The following is a 24,794-nucleotide window of genomic DNA, read 5'->3' as shown; positions in this document are numbered from 1 at the left end:
GTTAGTGGCATAGTTTGCAAATTACTAAAGTTCTTTTGCAATTGGGAATTAAAATTTTATTCCACAATTTGCAAATGTCACAACCATCTGGAAGATTTTTGTCGGGCTCAGTTTCTCGTACAGTTTGTACCTTCCTAAATGAGATTCCTTCGGTTTCGCTTTCTCACAAACTAATATTTAGTTCTTCGGTATCATGCTGTAGCTTTTGGTAACAGTTTTCTCACTCTTGCAGTTAGTTGATGGTCAGCTCCTGAGAGAATCATCTTCATTGTTCTTTGGTTAATATTTAAAGAAGACGGTCCACTTTTTAATTATGATTTATGAGGCTAATGAAAAATCCATACCAGGAAGTACGTCACAGAGTCACAGTACTCAAATTGAGAAATTTCTTAAAAATATTTTTTCGCCAAATTATACATATTTTTTGCTCGTCATTGATTATTCAAAAGAAAAGGAAACCATACATATCATAGACTTTATTTTAAAAATGTAATTTATCTAAATAGTTTCTAGTAAGCTATAGCAAAAGTTAAACGACAGATAACATTATTAATCGCTAGGAAAATGACAAAATAAAGCAATGATATCAACACAGTATTACAGTTTACAGATCTTTTGTGATGTCCTCTTCCGTAAAATATCATGATCAAAGGAACGAACAATCAGTGTAATTACCACAGAGCTGGCAGCTTTACTATCTAGACAAGTAGATCCTAATTGCTTTAGATTTCGTCAAAGTGAAATTATTGTAAAGTAATAAAGATCATCATTCGGCTCGTACTGAAGTGAGCCAATTAATCCTTGATAAAAAATAATAAGACACCTAAGTGAAACGTCTATAACCATTGATTGAGGCAATCGACAAATTTATCACAAATCCGCAAATAAGATATGGCACCGATTAAAACAAAATAATTTTTAATTGATCATAGGCAGACTTCAGAGCCGCCAGAATGCTCCAAGTCGTGGTCAGACCTAGAAGGTAATACGTCCCCATACGTGCAGTCTCTGAAGAATATCTTTTAAAACCTCCGGTTTCCAGACCGTAGCACAAGCTAACTATTCCGAAAATGTAGCCTAACAAGCCGAAAAAGTTATGGAGAAATTTCACGTAGACGGGACGAAGCAAAGCACTGAAAGCTTGAGCTTTCGCTGCAGCTAATCCAAGGCATTGAGAGAGAAGAACAAAGATCCACGAAACTAGACCTAAAGGGGATGATTTAAAAGAGTGTAAATGAGGTCGGGGGCTACGTACCGGTCCAGCCGTGAATGCTCTTGAAGTGTGTACCACTTTTCTCGTCTATCATGAGAGCTATCCCCACAGTGACTAAAATTGCACTGATAAATAGAATGACGCCGTGAATCCAGTATTTGGTAGATCGTTCCATGCTTCTGCTCCAGACGTTGTCGCCGGCAAAAAGAACTATGGCTTCTCCCATAAGAGGAACATACTGAAAAATAACTGTAGCAGTAAGAAAAGTTTCAAAATTTTTCTTCGAAATAAATGTACAGTACGATGACAAAATGAGACCAAATTTTATCAATAGATGGAATTTTATTTAGCAAATATAGTACTCTATGAAGGCATGATAACATCTTTTTTTGCACCACCATTTAAAAAGTTGTTGTTTTTAATCAATATTATGGGTTCGAATGCCGACTTTAGACGCATAATATTGATCATCGATTGATTTATTCATATCGTGAAATGTATATTACCTGACAAGGGGTTAAAGTGCATCTTTTCCTCCCGAAAGTTACAAACAAAAAGACACTTTAGTTTATTTACTATTATTATTTGGTATTATGCTATCTTTTGAACGTCTAATCATTTTATTGTAAAAGAAATTTGAGCAAAAAGTCACATCAAATGGGGTACATTAGATTTTATTTCCTGGTCATAACAAGTGGGAATGCCGTACTTTTGGTGTATTTTTATTCTTCGTATCATTATTTATATGGACACATTATGCCAACGTAACAATTTCACTATCAATAAATTAATTTTTTTCTTCAAACGTCCGTAAAATATTACATTGCACTGCTGCACTGATAATGCTAAAGTGTCACTTCATTGTCATGGCATCTAAAGAGCTGACCAGCGTCCGTGAAGTTATTATCTCCGCTGAGGAGCGTCCGTGAAGTTATTATCTCCGCGTAAAGCAAACTAACTAAATCATTTGAAATTCCTACCTGATTTCTTAACATGTCTTAAATAATTTGTTATGAAGGTTTGAAGAAAAAATAGTATATGTTATTCGGAGCAGAAATGGTTTTATATACTTTGGCTGGTTTGTCTGCCTCACTGCGTTGGGCAGCCAATCTACCAGCCGCAGTACATAAAACTTCATTTTTCCTCCTCATAACGTAATATCTTAAGCGGTCGAAAGTCGCGCCTTTATGTATCTCCATAGAAATATTTCAAGTCCTAGGAGTAGAAGTGTCCACAGACGGCTCGACCGAGTCATTTGTCACGATTTATTATCAATTACACGAAAGATTTGATAATTAAATTAAATTATCCCTATTAGAAAAAAGCCTCTAAAAAAGCGAAATAACGAAATTATTACCCAATATTTAACCGGTTCCACTGGGGTGTAAGACGAGTCGCCCATTGTGGGCATGTCCATGGATGTCAGATTAGATGTCAAATGTCAAAAATATCGCAAGATTGCCCTTCAGTGTTAATAAGTAAACAGTTACAATCGTTTGCTATTCACGTTTTGATAATTTTTGTTATATTTAGCGAATATCAGAAGTATGCCCGATGCCATTGAAAACGAAATGTATCTGGTTACATATGTAAAATTTTTGAGTTCCCGAGAGGAATAATTATTATTGTAGGTTAGGTATATAAGTTGTACTAGGTGTGAGCGGCGCTTGTCGATGCAATGAAATCACCAATCTGACAATGGGAAATATCGAAGATTTGGGCTCTGCTAAGTATCTTAGTAAATGTTCAGGATACTGAAAGTTATAAATGGCGATATTCACTATTTTCGGAAAGTTTTACCTGGAAATTTGCAAAAAGTACATCGGATAATTTAGATAGTGTTGTAGACTTTGCTAATATTATGGAAACTTCAGGTACCAATAATATTACAAGGGAAGTAGGAAATACTGGTGCCTTAAAATTTAAATTTGTAATATCAATGTAACTGCAAGAAAAAAACAGAATGTGTCGTAAAGACGCACGATAGAAGTGAAACTTTTGTATTACAGGGAAACATTGTAATTATTCATCAATCACTTTTAAATAGCATATTCACAACAAAATTGTATATTTTAATGAAGAAAATAAATTATAAACAACGATAACACTAAACAATATCGAAATGCGTAACTCATTGTTCATTTTTAAGCCTCCAAATCAAAGAGAGGACATTATCGATAAATGCCGTGAGTGTGACAAAGACAGAGACACTGCTCCCACTCGACCCAATAGTGTTTACCCCCACCACTTTTCGTCACACAAAAAGGTTGCCGATCAGAATTTCAAGACCCTCCCATAAAAAGTTTCAATTCAAAAAATGAATGAGTTCATGTCCGATTTTTTTTTTGTAATCCGCTTGAAGATAAAATAGTATGTATATATCATTCAGAGTAGAAGGTATTTTTGTGTTTCGCCCAGTTGCAACCTCGACTTCGTCTCGGTCTTCAATCTCTGGACTTAGCACCAAAAGATTCACTTCTACTCTTTATGATATTTATTAATATATTCAGTTGGAATTTTACTTCCAAGGGACTAAAATAACTAAATCATAATAATTGTAGCAAGAAATTACGTATGCATCTTGTGTATAAAACACTTTCTTTAGGTGTTCATTCTCATATTGCACATATAATTATTATTTCACACACCACTAAACTTCGATACATTTTTCTTAATTGTTAAATTACTATGTATGTACTTACGGCTAAAGTGGTAATAACGAAATGCCAGGAAATTTTGGAATTAAGGTTATGATTATTAAAAATTACCCAAAAAATCGTTACAGTCACGACTGCAAACAACTGATGGAAAATTGTATTGAAAATGAACATACATCTTTCTCTATACGATACTTTTTGGACTACCATTTTGTTTTTGTACTAAAATACATACTAAGTTAGTCTAAGTATTTATATACTGTAGACTGAATGACAACCCTAAGACTATAATTCTTCCGAACGGAGGAGATGACAAGTCATGATCCAAATTTATTGGTTTCAGATAATTAATGTAATTATTTTGTCTACAGACTCAAACACTGAAAGCATTTTTAATCTACGCAAAAGAAGACAGTTTTTTTTAAATTTTATTCAGTCAGGAAAAAATTATGTGATGTAAATGTAGAAGTGTTTACAAATATAATAATAAATTAATATAATTTTTTAATGAATATAATTTATGATGTTGCAAATGTGATGTTTATCTAATCTTTAAATTCAATTGTGATATCTTTCAGTTGTTGCAGATTTTGTGTTTTTGTATTTTGTAACCGTTCATTTTGTTATTAAGTAGATAAATCTTTAATTAAAAACATAAATAAACATTTGTCCAGCCATTAACTGATTACAATTGTAATTTAGTCATCTAGACAACGAGGAATGTATAGTAATTTAGTACGATAATTACTGAAAACATAGAGATGTCAAGTAAAGTTCTCGATTAATTTTAATGTCACATAATTAATTAAAAAAAATTGATTTTTGGTTTATACAGTGTGCTGCATTTAAGATAAAGGCAACTTGTTATTATTTTTAAGAGTATAAATTTGAACTTTTGCACAATTGAAAAACTTCATGAGATGCAATTTTTGACAAACATGGGATTAAAATTAGATTCTGAACAACTTTTTTTTCCAATGCGAAGCAAAATATGGTAAAATAGCCCAATTCGTGATAAAGCAGTTGGTTAGGTTTACAACTTACAGTTGAATTGAGGAGCTCAGAGGTACAGATGAAGTTCTACGACTGTGCGAAAATTCAAATCTTTACTCCTAATAAATAGCTCTCACTTAAATGCGATACACTGTAAAGGCTGTTTTCTAAAATTTGGCGTCGAAGTTGGCGTTGAAGAGTCGATTGTGATGTGAATGAACCACTCGTCTTAAAACACTGATTTTTCAAACTGCATATTAAAAACACAAACAACGTAAAAGGTGAGATTAGGTTTAAATAGGTGATCAGATCCGGTGGTGCGTTCACGATCAACTTTTCAGCGCCAATTTCAACGCCAAATTAATAAAAAAACACCCGTTATTTTGATTTAATAAACAAACCGTTTAAAAATTTGAAAAACCTATTTCAATTTAGAATTTATTAGTCATGAACTTTATTTGTTAAAAATGTAGTAGATATTTAAAATTTCTAATATTGACACATTATTTTTCTTCACATCTTTTAAAAAGTTTCAAATTCAAATAATAATATAAAAAATTATGCACTAGGTTTAGAGACATTATAGTTATTTATTTAATGAGTTCGTGTGTAAATTGGGCTTTTTTTTGGTATGAGTGCCAAAAAAAGTCCAATTTACACAAGAAAGAGTTGAATACAACGTTTTTTTGTTCGACGCCCCCCTTAAATCGCTTAAAATCTTTAAAATTAACTTGACGTTTCGTTTTGACAACTTGTCACATTTATCAAAATCCGTTGACATAGGAGAAAATTCTCAAATTCAGACAGTGTCGAACAAAAAAAGTTTTTTTCTATTATTGATTCAAAAAATTGAAATTCACGCATAGTTATCGGTGCCTGAAGTGGGTCATTTTCTAACGTGTATTTCTTTTTGCATTGCTAGTAAGATCGAAACCATAGAAACCATACAAAACAGTGTGTGAAATGCGATTTCACGCACACGACTATTTCTGTGTTTCACTTCACGCACTGTATTTTATTAGTTACCTAGCAACATGGTCACTGCATTGAAACTTCAGAGTTCCTTCAAAAATTTGAATTTTTAATTTCAATTTTTTGAATCAATTATAGAAAAAATATTGTTTATATTTCGTGCGTGAAGATGTTTTTGTGCATTCAAAGGCTTATACTGCCTCGACCTTCGTCTCGGCGTAAAAGACCTTTTCATGCACAAAAAACACTCTCTTCACGCACTTAATATAAAAATAACTATTTTGTGGGATTGAAATTGAGAAAAATCACTTGAATACAATAAGCGAAATCCTAATCGTCTAGTCTAGTTAAAATTAACAAAATACTTACAGCTAGGGTAGAGAGTATCATGTGCCAAGAGAACGAAGAATTCAAACTGTTGTTGTAAAAGACTGTCCAGAAAATAAATATGGTCACAATGGCATATAACTGGTGAAAAACTGTATTAAAAAGCCACATAAATCTTTGTTTGAACGAGACTTTTTCCACAACCATTTTGATTAAATTTTCAAAATATGTAGTTATTAGGAATTAATGTTTGTGATTTCTGAATCGCGCCTTTTGCGTACTAAGGGTTCATTTTTGCACCACCGCTTTATATAGATTCGAACGAAGATGTGAAGAAACTATGTGATTTATAAAGATAATACGTTAATTTACTGATAATTATCGAACATTTTAATCAGCTGTACGTGATTCGACTAGTGTAAATTGTATCTACGGACAAAATACTATATATTCGGAGAACGATTGGTCAATAGTTTTATTTTTTACCTGTTGTGTTATACTCTCATCAAGTAAAATAATAAATAACGCATTTTCCACAAATCCCTTGTTTTGATAGATTAATCCCGCATTTTCTTAGATTTGCTATTTACAACGAGCGATAAATAAATTATTATTTCTGAAAAATGGTTTAAATACTCTCTACAAAATTTATTAACACAGAAAGAGAAACGTCTGTGCTTTTAGTTTTAATATTTAAATAAATTTTATAATTCGACTTGTGATGGAGCTTAAATTTGAATTATCTTGACGTCAAGAACTAAACTTTCGTTTTATTACATTAATAAAATTACAAAAATTATGTGGGATGTTGCAAACAATAAAAACTACGGACACGACATTGACGCGTGTGATTTTTTTCCTTTGGGAATCATATTTCTGTTATTTATTTTATTGTAGTAACGATTTTTGTTCAGTTGGTTTATAATCTCGCTAATCCAAAAATTATTTATTGTATATTATAAATTTATTAAAGATACCTACGCAATTTCATTTTTGGTGCGTGACACTATCACTAAAATAAACATGAAAGCATTTACCATCCGTCACATAGCAACTTCACTGAGATACACAATTAATAAATATTGTTGTAAATTAATTCTGCTTATTTTTAAGATCTTAAGGCGGCCTTACACCAAGGCAACAATTGGCAACATGTTGCCTGCAACATTTTTTAGTAATGACCGGCAACATTACTAAAAAATGTTCCAGGCAACATGTTACCAATTGTTGCCTTGGTGTAAGGCCGCCTTTAGTTCAAAAGAACAATGGATATATTTTTTTAATATCCGAAAATTTTAATTGTTAAATAGCTTTCCAAACTTCACTACAGAGGCGGAAATCAATTGGAACAACACGGTTTTGCATTTTATTAATAAAATAATATTGTTCTAAGAAATTTGAACAAGAAACAATGAACACTTATGTATTTCTTGACAAATTTTTCTTCTAGATTTTCGAAAATTTTCGTTGTGTATCAGGAACTATCCTGCCTCTACAAAACTCAGTTTATTAACAAATTAAAACGGAACAATTTAAAAACTTATTTCAATTTTACTTGTAAATATACATATTGCAACTTCACTTTCCTATGATTTTTAAAAAGGCCAGATCTATATGTATATTATTACGGATATTTCTATCAAGCAATTATTATGATGATCACTACTTTTTATAGTATGTATTATCATTCGTTTTTTTTCTAGTTTTTATATGATATTTATTTCGGAACTTATTCATATGACAGTAGTCCGGCGGCCACCCATCCAAATGACAACCGCGCGCGTAGTTGCTTAACTTCAGTGATTCAATGGTGAAAGTGTTTTCTTAATATTTGCGTCGTCCTACTACAGGGTGAGCAACAATAACTGTTTCAGCTGGCAAAAAAAATTTTACATAAAATTTTCAAGACTGAATTGTACCTATTTCGGTTTGTTTTATTGACATTATTGACAGCTGGTATACATTTCAAATTTAAAGGTCTTGGTTTTTGTAATCTTTTATTAATAAAATGGTTTTCTCGTTGGAACATGACATAAAAGTCACCAAAAATCACCAGAATTTATTGCCAACTCAATCAGTACTTGTTGCTCACACGGTATTATTAATTATTTATTATTTATATTATTATTATTATTCTATGATGGTTTAAAAATACGCTGTATACAAAGGAAATTACAAATTTTTAGTGCAGATATTGCAACGAATGTTATCACTAGAATGATTTAGGAGTAAGGCGGTATGCTCGAAAGCAACAACACCCAAATTTGATAAAGGTAAGTGTTCGGAATTAAAACTTAATCAACATATCTTCTGATTTTTACTTAACGTCTTAATTGCGCAGATTGAATTAAGTCGATTAGAAGAAACAGATCTAAAAAAAACTTTGAAAGCGAAATCTATGTTATGTTATCACAAGAACAGTGGCAGATCTGTCAAGATATAAAAATGTAATTTGCTTTACATCTAACGCATTCGAATCGACTGAAGTACCCACGGCTCTTAAGATATTAAAAACGTTGATCCTAATATGACACAATCTATCACGTACGAAAAAGGTGTTGTCATGATACATTCATAATACTTTGATCTGAGTGAAAAACGGGACTGTTCCGTAAAACGTTTCCATGCTGTCAAGTGGCTCTTTGGAAATTCCTTATCTTACAATTGCCAACGTAGTAAGGTGAAGTGTAAGCAAATAAAAGAACGTAACGGTAAAACTACTTCCTCCACTCAAATGTGTTTTATTACTTATGGTGTTAAAAGTCCTTGCTGTGATTTCTGAAAAGACAAAACAGTTAGGTTTTGTGGGTCCCAGAAGTGGTGCAGCGAATTTAAATTGCGATACCGATGACAGTTATAACACTGCTAGGTTGAGAAGAAACTGGGCCATGGCAGATTTGGGCAACCTGTGCTATAAAATTTGTGTTTATGCAAAACCTTTGGCAGTTACCGTGGTATATTCTTGGGCCTCTCGAGGAGGCATAAAGAAGTTCAAAATCAGCAGCGGGTTAGTCTTGTTATCTTGTTGTCCCCAACTTACTATCGGATGGGTAAATTATGTGGAAAATGAATTTCGTTGACAAGAGAAGCATGGGTTGTAAAGGGAAGATTCTCCTAGTGCGATTGATAAGAGAAATAAAAAAATTACACCTGCAAATAGTTTGTGAAGAAAAGCCCCTAGTAGAAATTTCGGTAGTGAACTGGCATCTCATGAACGAGGAAAGAAAATGTCACAAATACCATTTGGAATATTTACCAAAATTGTTGCAAGAAGACGACAAAGCACTATACAATATTGTGTGATTTGTTTCGAGATGCTATTTTTTTAAACGCCAGGAGAACCCGAGATGTGAAAAGGAGGCAGTTGTAGTAAAACATGGAAAAAAGTAAAACTAGTTCTTCTGGTTTAACACTGGAAGGATTAGACAAAATTGTTAACTTATAGGACGAAGAAACTCCTGAGGGTTTGGAAAAAAAACACTTTGCTGTACACGAGTTAGCATGGAAAGGGCGTGAAGCAATAAACTGTTTTACTATTTTACCGAAGGACAAGGCTGGAACAAAATCTGGCGACATTATCTCGTATAGAGTATTCAGTAGTATTCAGTAAAACAATACAAGGTAGTGATAAGCCCTTGGCAGTGAAGAAATGGTTAACCCCAAGTTTGGTAAACCCGAATGCCCAGTGAGGTCTTCATTAATTAATTTTTATAGTTATTTGTATATCAAGGCTGCGAAATGGGACTTTGACGAACCGAGAGAAAAATTGTCGCCGAGGCCGCTTGCGGCCGAGGCAAAGACAATCTCGAGGGCGTCAAAGGATTTCGTAGCCAAGGTGTACACAACATTTTGTGTGCAACCGAAAATTTGTAATTATAAAATGAACACGTAAAATTTTCTTCGCGAGCAATAAAAATAAAGTCGGCTCAGATGTCGCCACGTCACTATAGAAACGACATAAATAAAACAATTCATTTTGAGAAAAATTGCAAAAATGTCGGAAGAAAATTACGATGTTTCTGTTCCCTGTACCTACTCATCCAGATTTAAAAGATATTTATTGACATCTAATCGTTATTAATAAAAGAATAATTCAAGTGGATTTTTTAAAAACTGTCTTTTCATAAAAACCAAATTTCCAAGAGATACGACGTAACATCAAAAAATGAAAAATTATTAATCATTCAAATAGCTGCGTTGTCGTTTCAAATCCAGCTCAAGAAATAATCAAATTGCAAAAATAACAGGACATGGTAGAGTATCGTTCATTAAATCATTAAATGCATTTTGATAAACACAAGGAATTTGCAAAACCAGCAGTTACAGGTTGATGGCAGTGGAAAGGCAAGCAAGATTTATAATGCATAATTGTATTTTTAATAAAAAGGAGGCACGGTATCGAGGCCGAATTTATTCATCCTTATTGGTGTTTTGATCAAGTGATTCATAAAATTTTGGCCTATGAAAAAAAATTTTTAAAACTGGACCAATCAAATTGGAATTACGCGATAATTTTTCACGGCAACAAATTATCGATAATTTTTTTGACAACTTTTTGACAAATAAGTTAAATAAGAGGTTTTATAGCATTTATTTGAAGAAAACACATTATTATTAACAATATTAATTAAATATGAATTTATATCCTGACTATAATTTTAATTTGGCCTAAATTTTAGTTACAGCGATCATTCGGTGAATACTCATCGAATTGCCCTCATGATTGAGAAATTCCAGATAATTTTGTTAGTGACCCACTCGTGTCTGCTGTTAAATTCCCTCCTGCTACGTAATCGGGACTTTTTACAACAGCAAACACTCGTGGTCAGTGATCACCAACACAAAATTATCAGGAATTTCTCAATCACTAGGGCAATTTTATCTGATAACTCCTTTCAAAACCACTACATATTTCTTAATCCCTATTGTAATAATTCAAACTAATAGAATTTGTATCTAATTGATTTCCATTAATTTATTAATATGTAGATACATTTTTAGAAACATATCTAGAGTAAAATAAACCTTTGTTTTTATTGTTTCATTACCAAAAATTATCGTTAAACAATCTCTTAGCGATGATGTTGATGAAAAATGTCACTTCTTATCAGTATCATTTATCGATCAAAATTCGAAAATTGTAGTGCTTGATTGTTCGAAATTATCTGAGGGAATTAGACAATTTTTGACAGTTAAAATTCAGAAAAAACAATAACGAATGCGCTAAAAATCGGTTGTTCATTTAAATTTTTCTTCAAAGTTGGCGTTGAAGAGTCGATTGTGAACGCATCACTCGCCTGTCTGCACAAACAACGCAAAAAGTAAGGTTAGTTTTAAAATTTAAAAAGCCGAACCATGATCTGTAATCCATGGTGCGTTCACAATCGCCTCTTCTTCTTGGGGATAAATTTAAATAAACACCCGATATATTAACTAATACATTTTTCTGTAATGTTTTTATCTCTTTCTTTCAAAAATTTAATCCAATCAGATTGCTGCTTAATTTGAATTTCTACCAATCACAAGCACTTGACAGCTGTAATTATTCACAGTTGCGTTGGTGCATGAATTATCGCTGTAATTTGTTTGCAATTGGCTGAAATTTAAAATTTGCAACGACGTGATTGGTTTCAATTTTCTTGAATTAAATATATCTGTCAGAAGTACTGATAAGCCTTCTGACAAACTCTATCGTTTCGCTAACAAAACGGCGACTTATTAATTGCATTTTGTAATCTAATAAAACATGTTGATGAACTCAAATCCCACTTATTATGACTCAACCCAATATAAATTACTTGTTTATTTTGAACGCAAGTTTACTACCCGATAAGCACAAATATGGATTTTGTACAAATTTCGCATGCCTTTCATTCTGACCAATTAAACATCTCAATTTAACAAATGTATCCACACGCGCTGTAAGAATGGCAAAATAAAGTTATAAATAGAAACGTTCATAATCAAGCAGATAATGGTGAAAATGGTCAAAACGTGACACCACATTCTGTGTCAAGTAACGTTCGGTATTGTTCGAGGAGGCAAAAATTTGTGATGGAGGATGACAAAGAGGTTGACAATTCCGAAGAACCAAAAACAACTGTAGACAGTAGGCAAAATATTTCAGTTGTGACATGTTTTCTTCTTGTCGGTGCACTATTAGGACTGTACTATCTTGTCTACACAACTGACAGTCAATTGCCATCACCTCTCGATTCATCCGACGAGGTAAGTACCATCAAGTACCATCCAGTACCAAATAACATTTGTTTTGTTTCTGGCAGCAAACTCACGTTGATGCTTTCATAACCGAAAGGGCACGTCGCGATTTGAAAATGCTAACAGATTTGGGGCCTCGAGAGGCAGGAAATTACACCAGCGAGGTCTTAGCTGTCGACTTGCTTAAACGTATAATTAATAACATCACGGAAACCGCCCACAAGAACCAACTACTCGAATTAGACCTACAAATTATCCGTACCAATTATTCGCTAAAATTTACAAACATCGTAGTGAAACTGTATGGTAGTGGAAACGCAAGCAGGAATGTTTTGATCAACTCCCACTTCGATTCGGTACCAGATGGTCCAGGAGCTAGCGATGATGGGATCAATTGTGCCGTAATGTTGGAAATTTTGCGAAAATTGTCACGTCAACCTCACCGACCTAGCAACAATCTGATATTTCTGTTCAACGGAGCTGAAGAATCCGGTCTGTTCGGGTCTTACATGTTTGTCAAGCAGCACAGATGGGCGAGAAACTGCACAGTTGTGGTCAATTTGGAAGCTGTGGGGTCTGGTGGCAAGCTGATATTGTTTCAGGCAACTCCTTGGTTGCTGAAATATTACTCGCGCGTGCCGCACCCGTACGCGCAATCCATAGCCGAAGAAATTTATGTCAATGGGATCATTCCATCAGGCACTGATTTCACCGTATTCAAGTATTTGGGTCACATGATAGGAAAGTGTGTATTGGTGATTTCGAATTGCTAGTTTATCGAGTGTTTTAGGTGTTGATATGGCGTTTTTCAAAAATGGGGAGCGATATCATACCAAGGACGACAATTTTGAAAATATACCTCCAGGGTCGTTCCAGCACGCTGGAGACAATACTCTGGTGTTAGTTCGACAACTTGCAAATGCACCTGAAGTGATGGACCCTAAAACCAGTTCCGACGAAGTTATTTATTTTGATTTTTTGGGACTTTTTTTAGTCTCATATGCAGCTACGACAGGTTACATTATGAATATTATAGTCTCTTTAGCTTCGTTTGCAACGTATGGATTGAGTATATACATTTTTAAGTTAGGTACTAAATTCCATTGCTCCATAGGTATGTACCATTTTGCTATATTCATTTGTACCTGCCCTAGGTTCCTGCAAACAAACTATAAAGTGTTTAAGTTTGTCTTTTGGGGTTATAATTGGTGGATGGATTATCGCTGCAATTTTCGTAGTCTCAATCGCCATTTTCCTTAATGCCGTAGAGTACGACATGAGTTGGTACTCAAATCCTTGGATACTTTTTGGACTTTACGTGGCGCCAATTATTGGCCTTTCTTCCGCAATATTGACTTGCGTAAAGTATAAGGTAACGCCTCTAAGAATTAATCACGCAAATGTCAAATCCATATTTACAAATCTACCTTTGAACTCTTGGAAATAAAATATGCAGTGGCGGATCGCCTCATTTTTGGATGAGGGGCACATTAAAAATACTGGGTGCCCCAAAATTCGCGGAACAACGTAGTAGTCTGTTGTTAAGTAGGTAGTCGTTAAGAGATCAGGTAAAAATGTTTAAAAAAAACAATCTTCTTTTTTATAGAAGATATGGACCTATTCGTTACACTAAATGTGGCAACATTTAAAAACATTCTATGTATCCCAACAGTCTGCAAATATTTCATTTTTGTTGTATCCTTGGAAATGAGAGGGAAAAATCAAAGCCGTGGTGCCGTACGCTATTTGAGGTAAAACGAACATAAAATTACTACTTGGAAATGCTGGAAATAATGAAGAAAATAATTGCAAACCTGATCACAATCGTTCAAAATTATTAGGCCACTGGCTAGTAAAAGACAAATAGTCAAAATCTTTTTTATTATTTAAAATAAATGAGATCAAAGCTGCACCTTTTGCGCCCCCATATCTTCAAATCTAAGAGGTATAGAATTTTTTAATTATTTTTCTCGTTATTTTCTAACATGAATTGACATTGCCTCATTGAGTTGTTCCGCGAATTTTGGGGCACCCAGTATAGATACTTCTATTTGTTCACAATACTGATAAACTAGCTACACGCAAGCATGTTATCGGATAGCCCGGAAGAAAATTAATTAAACACCCAGATATTTTCTTGCCATAAAAATGACTCACATTATACATTGGCGTAAAAAAGAAATCAGTCTTGCATCTGCAATATTTAACACCGAGGGCTAAATAATATCTGCTTCAGTACTGGAAAAAATCGTATTTTTCTTTCAGTATTTAACCCACAATGTTAAGAGTCAAATCGAAGCTCACTCTGTGAGAATCATTTGGACCGGGTTGTTGCTCACTGGAACCATCTTGAACATCAAGGCAATGTACGTGCTTTTAATATACGTATTATTTAATACAATCGGTTTCCTCACGATCTACATCTTCAAACTTCAAAACTCAAGTAAAACAAAATGAGAAGCTTTGCTGTCAGACGTAACGAATTTCTTTTAGGAAGAAAATGGCAAATCATTTACGTCACCAGCTTAATAATTCCAACGATATTTTCGATGTATGTAGCACTTTTAACATTTTGTCTTTTCATTCCGACTGCCAGAAGGATAAATCTTATGACAAACATAAACACAGAACTGCTGCTCGGACCCTTGACACTACTTTTCACAACACTTATTATGTCTCCTTTGGTAAATAATAATCCCAAAATTGGAAGATTACATAAATGCATTTATTTTTTCAGGTAGCTCTTGCAAATTTGGTTGACAAATTTAAATATGTTTTGTGGTTTTTCGCTGCAATTTTTGTATTCAGTTTTCTTTTAGTTTTTACTCTCCTACCGTACAATTTCTGATGGAATTATATTTTTTGAGCATTTACACTTGATTCTTGCAGTTTAGGGAAGATGTTCATAATTTCGTTATCTTACAGATATTTTCAGTGTAGCATGTTTAAGAGTTAAATAAACTGAAGTAAAAATGTGATTGATTTCTCCGGTGTTTTATTCTGTTTCAATCAAGAGCTGTGATTACTATGCTATGGTACGCAAACCTCCCGATCAAAGTAACTAGACCTACAAATAACTTCAGTCAGTGACAACAAAGTTTAATAAAAATGTGTTGATCTAAAACACTGAACGTGAACTAAATAGGTAAAAGGAAAAAAAAACAGAAAATCAAAACCCAGTTAGGACTGAATTTATTAAAAAACATACAAATAACTGTAGAAACTTATGAATTCGGTTCTAGTTGCGATATTATGAAATTAGTGATGACAGCTTGAGCTAAAAATAGCAACAATCAGTTAATTGATCAGTTACTCAAATCTCAGATGTTAATCTCACCAAGGGTGCTGTTATTTTCAACGGCTATGACGTGTGCAGTGTCACCATTTAAATTGTGAAGCCTGAAATCTGCGCCATGAAGCAGCAACTCTTGGCAGCTGTGGGGATGATTGTTTCTTGCAGCATACATGAGGGGAGTGTTGCACAACTGGAAAAAAAGTAAAACGTTGAGCCAAACAACAGCAAAGTTTGTTGAGAAAAATCTTGAAGCAAATGTTGTCTCGCGCGGAAAAAAATACTTGGTTCTACATATTACAACAATTTGTAGTTTATCAGCTATGCGGTTATGTTTAAGCATTTGTTTCCGACTTGTGTTTAAAAAACTAGTTGAGTAGATAAAAAGGAGAAAGTCATGTTCTAACCCAAATAGAAAAAATGTACTTAAAATAAACGTGTTGCAGGACATCCCAGACAGATAAAATCTGTAATCCTTTATTTCATCTGAAATCTTTTATTAGCTTCACCGTGATAGTGTTATATTTTTTGTGTTAATCAGCGACATAGTAGGCACGTTTTTCACAAGTACAGTGCTCCTAGAAAACGAGTGCAAAATGTGGAGTGTGTTCAAGATCAATAATTAAAACATGTTTCTAATTATGTTGTAGTTTTGATTTCACAAGTTATAGGCAATTAAGATAACGACTCACGTAGTCTGATTAAGAAGAAAAGATTTTCCCACAGATAAACACTTGTGTCGCATCGCATGTAAAGCAAAGACAAATGAATTGCATGAAAGTCTGTAGTACCAAAAATGAACTTTGTTTGCTGATGAAACAATTCTCCAAAGAAGAGCAGAAGTTCCTCGGCGGATAAGTACCCACTTGTGCAATTTACCGATCTACATGAAATCTCAATTCGTTTAGTATCACAGTTTGTGAGTATCAGTCACGTAGCACTCCTCATTTTTCAAATTCTCAACGTAGACAATAGAACATGTAATAACAATAGTTGCAGCAATCATTTAATGGTTACTTAAATGGGGCGATATGATGTGAATTTTTTACAAATTTATATTACCTATGCCATAGCGCAAGTATCTTATGAAACGGAATAAACAGATTTTGGGAATTTTTCAAAAAACATTTATATTCTTCAAATGATTAAATCTATTAAAGTCTGTCTCAATTCTAAATTTCCACCAACAGTACATTCTACGTTAGAAATACAACCGGCAACATTGTTTGGTGAAAAATGCGTCAGGTTGCATTTGTGAGGTTATCATTCTCTGTGTCGATTTTATAACACAAGATTTTAGAATAAAGCAAAAGAACGGTGCCAACACTGCCAACCTTTTTATCTCTTCGAAACAGTTTACTAGACCATTTTTCATTTTAGCGTCAAGTAAATTACGTTGTTTTCGAATTATGTTTATAAAATAATTACCATGCCAACTTTGGTTATAACAATCCCCAAATTAGATTTTTTTTATTTTGCCAACATAATTCAACAGGTGGTGGAAATTTAGAATTGAAACAGACTATAGGTAATGCATGAAGTACTGTCGCGAGCAAAAAAAACTGGTCGTCAAAATCATGATTTGACACAATGGAAAATGCTCCATTGTCAAACGTTCGTAAATATCATAACCTATCATCATGTTGTATGACATTAATTGACATTAGTTAATTAATTTTTTTGACATTCTGTTGACATGGGCATAATCAGTCAGGGAAGAAATTTTTTCATTTGTGACAGTCTAACCAAATTTTGAAATGACATTGACGACCAGAATTTTTTGCTCGTGACAGTACTTACAGAATATTTTTGTTTTACATTACAAACATTTCCGATAATAATGCGGAATCTGGAAAAGTCCCCCGAATGCTTGCAGCGTTTCTAGGTTGAATGGCAAGGGAACTCCTCTCGAAAAGGAATTTCTTTGCTTTTGAATCGCCTGATTCCACAATAAGTCGGTTTCTGATGACGTTAATGAAATCGATGGCTTCTCCAAATTATTTTTCAATTACAAAGGTTCGTGCATTGGGAAGTGTCCTTCCAGGAAACCTTTTAGCGTAGATTTGCCTTGTTAAGTCTGAATGTCCACGGGTTTCGCCATAGATCAAAACCATATCGATTTTCTCCAGGTTGGTGTAAGCCCTTGTCAAAGTGACTTAATTTTGAATTAAATGATGACAAAAAAGTCTAGTATGATTTTTTTTACCTATTTTTTTAATAAAGTTCAATGGCTCCCAAATTTTATTTGAAAAATTTGTAGCCCTTTTTTCTCAAAAAAATTAACATTTGTATAAGGCATCATTAGCTCAATCGTTATCTGCTTTGGAGTTCTATCATTGGTTAAAATATCGCAAAGTCACCATATACAGTGGCGAGCACGGAATTTCGCACACATTGGACATTTCACTGACATAATTTTATCAAAATGAGATACTGGCGGCAGTTTCGTGACAGTTTAGGTGAAACATCAGTCATGATCACATACCTCATGATTGATTATAATGACAATAAAGCTTAGACTAGATAGTTTTTTTTAATAACATACAAATTGGTGTGCGAAATTCCGTGCTCCCCACTGTACACTTCTATTAAAAAAAAAGCGTACACGTATTGAGGGCTACTGTAAATAGCGATAAAATTAATTAATCGTTTCCAAGAAAATGTATTACTGACATTTTGTATGTATGTATCTCATATGTGTGGGCCTTTAAAACGCTCGTTTCACTCGCGTTTTAAACTGGCCCACTCGTGCAAAAAAAACCCAATTTACACACGAACTCGTCAAATAAACTACTATTATTCAAAAACGTTAATAAATTTGGCCCGTCTCCCATTTAAAAAAAATCAAGTTGGCCTTGTATCTCAAAAACAAATGACGGTACAAAATTGAAAAAAAAATATACGTTTAAATAGAATTTAAATCCTCCTAAGGGTATACCAAGTTTCATGGAGATTCTACAAAGGGTTTTTAAAATCATCAACTGTACCCATATTTTATAGTGACCCTGTATATCGGGTGTGTCAAAGAGGACGGACACCAAAGAAGGTACAAAACTTAGGGTGATTATGGAACATGAAGACATTGTTTTTTTGATTTTGGACTTTCATTAACGCGCAACAGCTTTTGGAAGTTACATCTAAACTACCTGTAAAACTAGATAATCCTGTTATTGATGTGGGAACGTAATTGTAGCAGTAAACTTTCAAAGGTACCATCAACAAATATCCAAAAATTCCTTCCACGAATACATTTGTTAAATATCCATGTCCACTGTTAAATATGATGAAATTCGATCTGTTTCAAAAGTGAACAACGAGTTGTCGTTACCTTATTTATAATCGAGAACCTTAGTTTACACGAGCGGTGCGTTCTCAATAGCGCCCCATACACGAGCGGATTATCCGTCATATTTGATACGTGGCGAGCCAAATTCGTAAAGATATCGCTGCGTTAATGGTTAACCACGAACCAGGTGTGGCTCGATAAGTACTATGGCGGCCAAAAAATTTTGGCCGTCACTTTCTTGACATTCAAGTAAAGTGTAAATAACCCTTTAGGAATCGTAACCCCACTTTCGATTCTTGTCATTTTGACAATCAATTTAAACTGTTTGAAGCTCAGATATTCCAAAAATCCGACATGAATGAACAAAATTAGAGCAATCGTACCTAGATAACCTGAGGCAAACGTTCTGTGTAGTAGAAATGACAAAATAATTTTGAGTTTTGAAATTTACGACCCAAAAAATAACGTTCATAATCAAGATGGTAATCGTGATGACAATAAAGTACGGATTACAATTATTTTTTATTTAATTGACAGACAATGACGGCCAAAATTTTTTGGCCGGCATAGTACCGGGTATTATGTATACAGGATGGAAACTTTAACTGGAATAAAATTCATGACTTGGAAATAGGCAATTTTTGTAAAAAAATCCCGAAACAGGTCGATTTTTATTTTTCCTTGCCCATATTTTGACGCACATGGTTTTTGCATATCTGTTCCCGGAAGTGCGCAACCACCCCCAACTTTTTTTTTTCAAATGGAAGGGTATGTCAAGTATAGTGGTCCGTTTTCTCTAAGGTTATATTGGGGCCGTAAAAGTAGTTACTCCGAATAAGCTACCCTTTTGTGTGGGTTTCAGAAGCTACGCGCCCCTGCAATAAATCAAAAAAGGAAACAACCAGCCGGGTTTGCCTGCTGTTTACAACCACAAAATGTTTCCTATTGTAGACAAATCACCTTTTACACAATGGGATAATTTTACGGCCCCAATATAACCTTAGAGAAAACGGACAACTATAACACCTCGTTTGAAAGACCACTTCGCAAGGAATACAACGCACTATTTGTCATTGTCTTCAAAGATAAAACTCATTTTACCACTTATTCTGGGATAATTGTTGCTTACAATTACAGGAAACGTGCGTAGACTTTGCCGAAATCGAAAAATATTTTCAAGGTTAACATCAAAACCGTTGCTTTAAAATTGACGTTTGTTTGACATTTCAGCGAAAAATCTGCTTACCAGTGGCGTCGCGTTTGGTAATAAAGCTTGTAAATTAACCATTCTTACGAATGTAAAATGTTGTTCTTGATTATTTTGTAAATTTTCTCCATTATCAGATAATAATAATAAAATGCACAATTATACTTCTAACGTCGAAAATTCATGAGGTATGATTCATTTAAAGTAGACCACAAATTGTCTACACCCATGCATTGAACGCTTATTTCTATTTACATATGATCCGCTGCGACGTGATCGATAATTTGCAATGCCTGCTCTGATTTCTTTTCTTTTTGATCACTTTACATTTATCATTAAAAAAATCATCAACTTATCAATTGTTTGTTACGAATTTTAGGCAACCAAGTAATCACAACAATATATACTTAGTACAGGTAGTACAGCTAACTAAAATCTATTTTTTTCTGGTAGGCGATTGCGCGCGTCATTTACAAAATCCTGCAACGAAATGCGACCTCCCTATTGGTTACTCTATTCCACTAACCAATGGAAAGGTCGCATTTCGTTGCAGGATTTTGTAAATGGCGCGTGCAACCGCCTACCACGAAAAAATATACAGGATTATTCTAAATGATTGTAGTCGAAGTAGGCGTGAAAACTCAATGTAAAATTTATGGTTGCCGCTCCACATAAAAAAACATCAAAATGATGTGAATAAGTGAGTACACACGAGAGTTAAATTGGGTGCAAAACAACTCGATATTTCTGGATTCAATCGTTAATTTAACAAAAATAAATAAAAATCTCATCACCGCACTTTTCACCTAAAAAATGACAGTGACAGCGACAAAACTGACAGTTCACATGAAAGCGGCAAAAATTTAACATGGGCATGGCCTACTTCGACTACAATCATTTACAATAATAACCCTGTACTATTTATACTTATATCTAGTAAATTCAAAAAACTCCTGGACCGTCAAAATTAAATTTTAAATAAAATGCTTGTTTTGACTGTACTTCGATATAAAAAATTTTCGCTTGAGTGTACCGACATCAAAATCTAGTTACAAAATATATTTAGGTTATGTTTTCATTTTTAATCGTTGAACTAAAAATGTTTTGAATCATTCATTGCTTCGAACACTTGAAGTGAAATGCAGCAACTAAATGAACTAGAGCAATTTAATAAAATTATAAAAAACACGCGACAAACTGAAAAAAGGTAACAAATTAAACAACAACCAAAATCATCCAAAATAAACTAATCTGTTTCATTTATTCAGAAGAAAATTATTTAACACTTGATTAACACTTATCTCTCCAAAATTTTGATTTGTGAATCACAAGAACGAACACCAATTCTTAGTTAACAATACTGGAGCGGCTTTGGCACAAATTTGTAATTTCTTCCGATTACATATTATCACTTTTTTGTTTGTTCCTCATAATAAATTCTTATGGCCCTCTTCTCTCGCGTCAATAGAACCACCCTAGTTCATTTTGAATTTTCCATTTTAACCCTTTTACAAAATACACTTAAATAATTTTGCAATTTATTTGACAATGAAAATTTAAACAAATGAATAGTTTGAAAAATTAAAAAATCATAGATAACAACTGGGCAATACGAAAATAACTAGTGATTTAACCAACCTAACAACTGCAATTTTGATTTTGACAGACCAGATGTTTATTGAATGGACTTTACTTATACGATGTAAGAAACATTTATATAGGATATTTCACGGGTGATAATGGGCCATACGGAATTGAAAATGCAACCTACAATGAGGCCGGATATTAAAATTAAATTATCCAGTTTTTCTTTGGAAATTATTGTGGGTTGCGTTTTCAATTCTGTTGGTCTTATTATCACTCGTTAAATATCTTTTATAACTCTGTAGGTACTTCCCACGTATTGCAATATGTTGTACTGTTATGTTGTCTGATTAAATATCATATTTACTTATAAAAATAAATTTCCAGTAGTCAACCAAAAATTGAAATGTTTACAATGCGTTTTAACATTTATGTACCATCGATGGTCATTAAAAGCTGGGACAAGATGACGATTGTATAAAGTCAAAAATTACAAAATTTGTGTCGGTTAAATTTGGTTTTTTACAAAAAGCTTATAACAATTATGACGGGGTGAATGACGTTTATTTATCAAAACCATCAGTTTGTTTCATATTGAATGATATTGTTTGTTTTCCCAATTAAATATGTAGTTTTTAATTATTCACAGAATCAGTTTTTTGGTGGTCAAAACAGGTAGGTAGCAAAAAAAAACATTGAATATTTGTTATTTTAATTTTACAAAAGAGTGATGTCAATGTGACAATAGTTAATTTGACAGTTTGTGACAAAGGCAAAGTTTGATACACAATGAAAAATTTTTGGATGTCCCAGCTTTTAATGTCCACCGATGGTATACTCCGTACTCTGATAGATTGTACGGTTGGTGGACAAAAAAAACTGGGACACGCAAAATTTCTTACGTTTGTATCAAGCTCTTAATTGTCAAAATAAAGTCAAAATGAAACTGACTTTTACGGTCACTGTTGACAGTTATCTTGTCAGATATAATGCCAAATCTAACAGAATTACAAAAACACGTAATTACACAACACCTTGGGGAGGAGGGTATTACCATACGCGCAATTGCTTACGAGCTAAACATTAGCAAAAACACTGTTTTGCTCGCCAAACAAAAACTTCAAGAAGACCAGGGTCTGGCCGTCCAAAAGTTACCACAGATAATGAAGATGATAAACCTTCTTCGTTTACATCCATTTCAAACCGCCATCAGCGCTCGACAGGAGACGAATTTTCCTGCTTATTTAAAAACAACAAGAAGCAGAATAAAGAAATCTGAATTAAATAATAGATGTGAAGCAAATAAAATCTTTTTAACAGCACAGAATAAACAACAAAGAGTTATGTTTGCTCAAGAATATATTCATCAAAATATATGGGATGCGGTAGTCTTTTCTGATAAAAAGACATTCCAGTCTTCTAACAGTGGACGACTCGGCGTATATAGACTTGCAGGGACAAACCATAATGAAGAATACGGTCACGCCACCAATCGAAGTGGACGATTTGCAGTCAATGTATCAGCATTAGAGGCCCAGGAGTTTGTGCAATTGTGGAGGAGAGGCTAAGAGCACCGGTCCATGTTAGAATTCTGAGGGAGATAATGCTTCCCTCAGTCACACATGTGTTTGGTGAACGAAATTTTATATTTCAAGACGATAACTGTCGTGTCCATAGAGCATTCTTGAATAAGCAAGGGGTGCGTACTGTACCGTGGCCTTCCAAGTCACCCGACTTAAATCCGATAGAAAATATTTGGGGCCGTATGACCTCAATTATGTATAAAAATCACTTTCGTCCTAATACTGTTGAACAACTGCAACAAAAAATTGTTGATACTTGGCACGAGATATCACCCGAATATACCAGGGAGTTGGTATCATCAATGCCACGCCGATTACAGATGGTCATTGATAATAATGGTGCAATGACGAAGTACATTATTAGGTTTAGGTTTTTTGTTCGTTAACAACAACAAATATGCAATATATAAGTATTCAACTTACCTTTACCTTTTATAAATTGTGTGGATTTAAAAAGGAATTGAAAACGGATGAAATCTAAAATTCGATTTGATGTTTGTAAGTGTCACACGTGGCATTTTTGTCTTATGTCATCATATCATAGTTAACCTATTTGTTCGCAAGCCTGAATTAAACGGTGCAAATTTGCCAAATTTCGATTTGAATAGTTGTCATTTTTGTCCCAGTTTTTTTTGTCCACCAACCGTACGTTTTTTGACAGAAGACAAACGCAGAGAGTAGTGTGGCGGGAATTAATCTGCAGGGATACAACGGTTTTCTACATAACGTGAAACAATTGAGATGGAGAGTTTAATATTTTTCACTGCTTTATGTTTTGGAACTAGAATTTAAAAACGTACATCTATCACCGTACTGAGTTTACCTATCTTAAAATAGAAAGGACGATCTTAATCTAGAAACAAGAAATAAAAAATTACGTGATCTGGATGATTAACATGGGCTCCTTTGTCGACAAGAAGTCTGATGACGTCATGGTGTCCTCCGTTGGCGGCCAGCGTCAACGGCGTTTCTTCTTCGGGCCCCAGCTTGTTGATATCAGCGCCATTGTCCAACAGCAAACGCGCTGTATTATATTGTCCATACGCAGCAGCCCAATGGAGCGCTGTCAAACCGTTGCAATCACACACATCCACCGATTTTTCACAGTTAATGTCGTGCTGACTGATCTCCCCTTGACCGGCACGCGTGTGAAAATTAATGTCGGCTGATTGCGGTACCGGAGTTTCAGCTTGGGTATTTCCCCGCTGTAAATTGGTCAGCACTGTACACAAACTCTGTCGGTACGGTTGGAATGCACTTTTCCGATTGACGTCCTGCAGCGAACCTGGCGACCACTTTTTGGGACCGCTGGCTAAGTTCGGAGACAAACCAATCGACGACTCACATTTCGCACTAGTCGGTGATATTATTGGCTTTATGTCTTTTTCTTCACTCGACGAATCGTCCTGAATGTCGTAATTCATTGAATTCTTCGATATTTCACTCTTGCGGAGGTTGTTT

The 24,794-nt window shown here is 34.1% G+C and overlaps 3 protein-coding genes and 1 long non-coding RNA gene across 4 annotated transcripts; 1 reads left to right on the top strand and 3 right to left on the bottom strand.

Moving 5' to 3' along the window:
* Nucleotides 1-461: 461 nt before the first annotated feature.
* LOC138125099 (transmembrane reductase CYB561D2-like) lies at nucleotides 462-6,503 on the bottom strand. The gene is made up of 3 exons (XM_069040375.1): nucleotides 6,205-6,503; nucleotides 1,256-1,451; nucleotides 462-1,206 (listed from the first exon to the last, which is right to left on the bottom strand). The coding sequence occupies exons 1-3, from the start codon at nucleotides 6,367-6,369 to the stop codon at nucleotides 902-904; spliced, it is 666 nt and encodes a 221-aa protein (XP_068896476.1). The 5' UTR covers nucleotides 6,370-6,503; the 3' UTR covers nucleotides 462-901.
* Nucleotides 6,504-11,325: 4,822 nt separating this feature from the next.
* LOC138125096 (putative endoplasmic reticulum metallopeptidase 1-A) lies at nucleotides 11,326-15,359 on the top strand. Its single transcript, XM_069040373.1, has 7 exons — nucleotides 11,326-12,390; nucleotides 12,447-13,128; nucleotides 13,172-13,471; nucleotides 13,536-13,753; nucleotides 14,647-14,824; nucleotides 14,875-15,065; nucleotides 15,119-15,359. Exons 1-7 carry the CDS (start codon nucleotides 12,217-12,219, stop codon nucleotides 15,227-15,229), a joined length of 1,854 nt encoding a protein of 617 aa, XP_068896474.1. The 5' UTR covers nucleotides 11,326-12,216; the 3' UTR covers nucleotides 15,230-15,359.
* A 197-nt stretch (nucleotides 15,360-15,556) lies between these two features.
* LOC138125094 (DNA-binding protein RFXANK) lies at nucleotides 15,557-24,757 on the bottom strand. Its single transcript, XM_069040371.1, has 3 exons — nucleotides 24,212-24,757; nucleotides 15,719-15,866; nucleotides 15,557-15,658 (listed from the first exon to the last, which is right to left on the bottom strand). The coding sequence occupies exons 1-3, from the start codon at nucleotides 24,755-24,757 to the stop codon at nucleotides 15,606-15,608; spliced, it is 747 nt and encodes a 248-aa protein (XP_068896472.1). The 3' UTR covers nucleotides 15,557-15,605.
* LOC138125097 (uncharacterized) lies at nucleotides 22,446-23,989 on the bottom strand. The gene is made up of 2 exons (XR_011157338.1): nucleotides 23,757-23,989; nucleotides 22,446-23,566 (listed from the first exon to the last, which is right to left on the bottom strand). It is a non-coding gene; the product is annotated as an uncharacterized lncRNA (long non-coding RNA).
* Nucleotides 24,758-24,794: the final 37 nt, after the last annotated feature.

This window comes from Tenebrio molitor, chromosome 2, assembly GCF_963966145.1.
Source record: "Tenebrio molitor chromosome 2, icTenMoli1.1, whole genome shotgun sequence".
In the NCBI taxonomy this organism is placed as follows: domain Eukaryota; kingdom Metazoa; phylum Arthropoda; class Insecta; order Coleoptera; family Tenebrionidae; genus Tenebrio; species Tenebrio molitor.
This window is presented reverse-complemented; position numbering and strand designations above follow the sequence as displayed.